At 45.9% G+C, this 4,868-nt stretch overlaps 1 protein-coding gene across 1 annotated transcript; it reads right to left on the bottom strand.

Moving 5' to 3' along the window:
- Positions 1-1,726: 1,726 nt before the first annotated feature.
- LOC139933503 (U8 snoRNA-decapping enzyme) lies at positions 1,727-4,396 on the bottom strand. Its single transcript, XM_071927613.2, has 5 exons — positions 4,320-4,396; positions 3,898-4,029; positions 3,702-3,742; positions 2,339-2,576; positions 1,727-2,192 (listed from the first exon to the last, which is right to left on the bottom strand). The coding sequence occupies exons 2-5, from the start codon at positions 4,027-4,029 to the stop codon at positions 1,947-1,949; spliced, it is 657 nt and encodes a 218-aa protein (XP_071783714.1). The 5' UTR covers positions 4,320-4,396; the 3' UTR covers positions 1,727-1,946.
- Positions 4,397-4,868: the final 472 nt, after the last annotated feature.

Raw genomic sequence — 4,868 nt, 5'->3', positions numbered from 1 at the left:
CCCTCCTCCCGCCCTCTCTCTCTTTTCTCAGGCACACACACACACACACGCACATACACACTCCAAAACAGCCCTCCCTCCCGCCTTCCCTCCCTCCCTTCTTTCTTTTTTCCCCTCTCCTGCCAAATAGCCTCCTCTCTCTCCTCTCTCTCTCTCTCACACCAGAGCTGCCTCTCTCCTCCTATTCGCTCCCTCTCTCTCTCCCTCTCTCTAGTGAAGCAGAGAGCCACAACCCAAGCCACGCCCCCACTCTCTCCTCTCCTCTCAGGCGGCTATAAATACCGCTGCTGCTATGAATATACCGTCTTTTTCCCTCAGCATCCCTCGCTCCCGCTCCCTCTCTCCCTCCATCTCTCGCTGCACTGCCCCCATCCCATTCCTCCCTCCCTCCCCGCATCCCTTTCTCTCTCATGCCATGAAATGTTTTTCTGATGACCTTGTATTATTCGCCCTAACAACACCATCACACGACAACATCCTTTCCTCCTCGCGCGCTCGCGCATGCACTGGCGAACCGCAAGATGCAACGATTTTCCACACACACACACACATATACTGGACATGTTAGACACGCATACACACATACACACAGCCACAGCCAGCCATCACACCGTCTTACTACCCGTCTCCTATGCTTCCTGTCTGTTGCACCGGATGTGGTGCGTATCTCCTGTTGACAGCTGAGAAAAAGCTCACTCACATCGCAAGCCATATCAATGATGGATCAATCGCATGCTCTGTTTTACTAATAAATCCTGTTTGCATCACATGTATTCAGCTGCACCCTCTCCAAGATGAATCAACGCCCATTTGTATGGAATCAATCACGATTGGCGCATTCACCTTGTAATGTGCATCAACTCACTGCTCCACATTAAATCTATTGCAAGATTAAGATGCATAAAAGAGGAGTGTAGTGTCTTTTTCCTGCAGCATCCTTCATCCCTTCACTCCATCTCTCATATAGACATAATGTATCAGATTTATCACACATGTAAAGGTGATTCATAGGCAGCGACCTGGGCGCAGCATAGTAAATGTGCTGCATGATTCATGAATGGAAGATAAAGAAAGTATACTGTCTTTTTCCCCCCGCAGCATCCTTCCTCCCTTCAGTCTAGCTGTCATGTGGATATACTGTATTAAATTTGTCAGACGTGTAAGGTTGATTCATATGCATCCAAACAGTGGATGGATTCACATTCTAGACTTGGTAATGTGCAGTATAGGTGTCATCAAACGTCAAACAAGAGCATCCCTATCTGCTGTTGCTCACCGCCGGCAATATTGCTTGGGAACGAGGTTGCGAACATCTGCTGCAGTCAGGTTACGTGCACCGAGGGTCTACTTTAACAGAATCAAATCTTGGGCTGCAGGCTATATAGTATGTCACGGACATAATGAATCCTTGGCCTGCACCGGCGCTGGGCTAAATCTTCCTAAATGAAAGCTCCAATAATCTAAGCGACGTTAAGAAAGATGAAGAATGCCACCTGATTGAAAACAGGCTGTTTTTCTGCCGGCTGTGCCCCTTTGAACCTGGCGGATAACAGAATACCACAGACTGCCTGCCATGCGCTGCCATATAAGGCAGCGGAGCCTTGTCATGCCATTGAGATGTAAAATGGTGGTGAGTGTTGATTGCCATTCCTTTCATATCATCATTTGATGCCAAGATTCAAATAAGAGAGATGTCAGGTCTAATATGATTATTGATATGAGTTACTTTATTCCCGTTAATGAAGCATTTGATGGTGCTTTCTCCAAACTGTTAGATCTACAGTAGGCAATCATGAGTCACTGGCTCAGAATCAGCATGACAGTGTGTGTGTGTGTGTGTGTGGAGGATTATGTGTGTGAGTGAAGGGTTGTGTCCAACAGTTGGCCGATTACAGGCAAAGTGTGTGTGCATGTCTCTGTTTGAGAGCGTGTGTTTCAGGTGCGTTTCAGGACCGTTTCCCCTTTCCCTCTGCGTGTGTGAGGGCCGCCTGCAGGTCCCCCGAGGTGTGTGTGTGGATCTTGACAGAGTGTGTGAGGGCTTTGTGCAGCTCCTTGGGGGTGACCAGGTTGAAGCGCAGCAGAGCGTCCAACAGCTGAGAGCGAGCGTTCCCGATAAACGAGTGCGACAGGAAGGAGGGGAGACCTCCTCCGCCTTTCATGGCGTAGACGGGGACTCGGACCATTCCCAGAACCTAGAGAGAGAGGGAGGGAGAGAGAGAGAGGGAGAGGGAGAGGGATATAGAGAGATGGGGAACAGAGCATGAGATCAGATAAATGGTCACAATCAGTCATTCTGCAAGGAAAGGGACACACACACACACACACACACACACATTACCTCCTGTCCATGATCTGTTGCCGTGGACACGGCTGCTCTCTCCACTTCCTTAATCTGCTCTTCCTCCATCTTCTTCACGTAGAAGTGGGTGATGAGACGAGAGGAGGAGGGCGAGGAGGCAGGAGCGTGGCAGGAGGCCACATGATCTTCTACCGACACAGCAAGCGCCACGCCCAGCTCTTCCCACAATTCCCTGCTCAGCCCCGCCTCCAGCGTCTCCTCTGAGGGGTTAACGAGCCTGAGGGTGGGGGTGGGGGGGGGTCAAAGGTCAGAATCAGATGAGAGCCCAGATAAATAGCGATGTCAGTTTGCATTGCTCTCCTGAGACTCCTGAGATTAGAGGTAAATAAATCAAACAGATTGGGAGCTCATTGAATTTCAAGGCCCCAAAAGCACTTTCCTGAGGTGGGGCACTCTTGCCTCGAGTCACAAGTCAGTCACAAGTCATCGGTCTCAAGCAAGAGACAAGGCAAGTCTTTAGTCAACTCACAAAGTCTTGCACAAACAAGCCAAGTCAAATCAAGTCAAGTTACAAGTCTGATCAAGTCAAGTTCAGTTTACGCTATTTCGCCATTTCGCCCCCTGCAACTGATAACAACACAACACAGGTCACTAAATAATATGAGCACAATGACAATCACATCAACTCAACAGTAAGTATTAAAAATGAAAACATTTGCGTGTCTTTTCAAGTCAGGCAACAAGAAGTCAACGTCAGTGGAATACAAATCAAAGTCTCAAGTCATCAAAAGTATCACTTTACTCAGACTTGAATCCAAGTCATATGACTCATGTGAGTCTTTGCTGCTGTCAGATAGTAACCTACCTTCTATATTCAGGGAGTAAGAACCTTGGTCAGATCTCACCTCATTCACATGCTTTGCAGCACTTATAAATCCATACATAATTCCTATTCTATAGTTTTTTCCATATGCAATTTGAGTCAGCAGTTTGCCTAGCATGTGTCATGTATGTAATGCTGCTTCATTGTTACTCCATCCCCAAGAGGAACGATTTGGAAAACCTTGCTGTACAAATGCAAAATAAAATGTCAAGTCTGGGAACTCTCACAATGGAAAACACACAAGTTGGCACACACAAGTTGCACTAAGCTCTAATGCATTTTCTTTTAATAAAAGGCGTTCTCATTCTGATTCGATACATGAACAACCACTACTGTTGGTCCTTGTGGTATGACTGCTCCAAGTGTAACACATTGTGCTTTGTATTATGCAATAAAGGTTTATATCTTTTGACAGGTCTCTCTTGAAAACCCCCCCCAGAGAGATTCAAAACTGAATTAGACCTACCTGTGTAAGTAAAGGATAAAAGAAAAACAACACCAGGAAAGACTCCGACTCACCCGCCAGGGAAACCCAGCAGACCGTCAAAGCGCATCTGCATCTGTGGGGAGTGACAAAGGCAGTCACACTCACACACGGATGCATCCGTGCACACACACACACACACACACACACACACACACACACACACACACACACACACACACACACACACACACACACACACACACACACACACAGAGTCCTCTCCCTCACCAGTATGATGTGTCTGATGGGAATTCTTCCAAACAGCTGAGCTTTAGTGTCAGAGTAGAGCATCACGTGGCATGCATGCCTGTAGCCTGAGCACACCAACGCCTCCGCCCTGGACAGCTGTCCACTCGCCATCTACAAGAGTACACACACACACACACACACACAGTGCAAAAATTGTAAAATCACAGCTACAGTCCAGTGCTTCCTGTTCTCTTTTGATGCCTGTCCGCTTGCCATGTGCTGCCAGTGTGACATTATCCAAATATTCTCTCTCTCTCTCTCTCTCTCTCTCTCTCTCTCTCTCTTTCTCTCTTATGTTGAGTCATCATATCCATGCAGCCTTGTTGAATCATCTCATACTCAGTTCTCTTCTGCCTAAAAATGCCTAAATAAGAAAATGAAAGACACGTAAGAGACCTAACCTCAGCAGAATGGGCTGATTAGCTTGAAGGCCTGTGAGCTGAAAGTCCACAGGATGACAAGCCTGTGTGCAGGAAGTCCAGACTGAAGGACCAGGAAGTCTAAAGGAAGTTTGGCTGGCTCCTCTCGGGGAAGCATTTCAGCTGATTGTACCAGAAAGCTCTTTAGCGCCATCTGCTGGTGTGGAGCAGAGTCACAGTTGGAGCAATTCCTAGACTTTTGCATTGTCATTTATATTATAAATTGTATATATGTGGGCATTTAAAAAAAAAATATATATAAATATATCACTTATTTCACAACCTATGTATTTCTTTTTTGGGGGGTATTTTCATATTTTTTTTATATATGTTTCCTTGATTTTTTCATTGCCTCTATAATGTAGTGTCTTTATAATCCTGTAATTCATATATTTTCATACTTTTCATTATTACATTTCGAGTTGATATATTCTTAACATGTTGAAATTATCAGTTAGGGATGATGGAAGTTTCATCTCTTGTCTACTCTATTCTATAGTATATACACACACACATATATAAGAAAGTGCT

The sequence above is a fragment of the Centroberyx gerrardi genome, chromosome 14 (assembly GCF_048128805.1).
Source record: "Centroberyx gerrardi isolate f3 chromosome 14, fCenGer3.hap1.cur.20231027, whole genome shotgun sequence".
Lineage (NCBI taxonomy): Eukaryota > Metazoa > Chordata > Actinopteri > Beryciformes > Berycidae > Centroberyx > Centroberyx gerrardi.
This window is presented reverse-complemented; position numbering and strand designations above follow the sequence as displayed.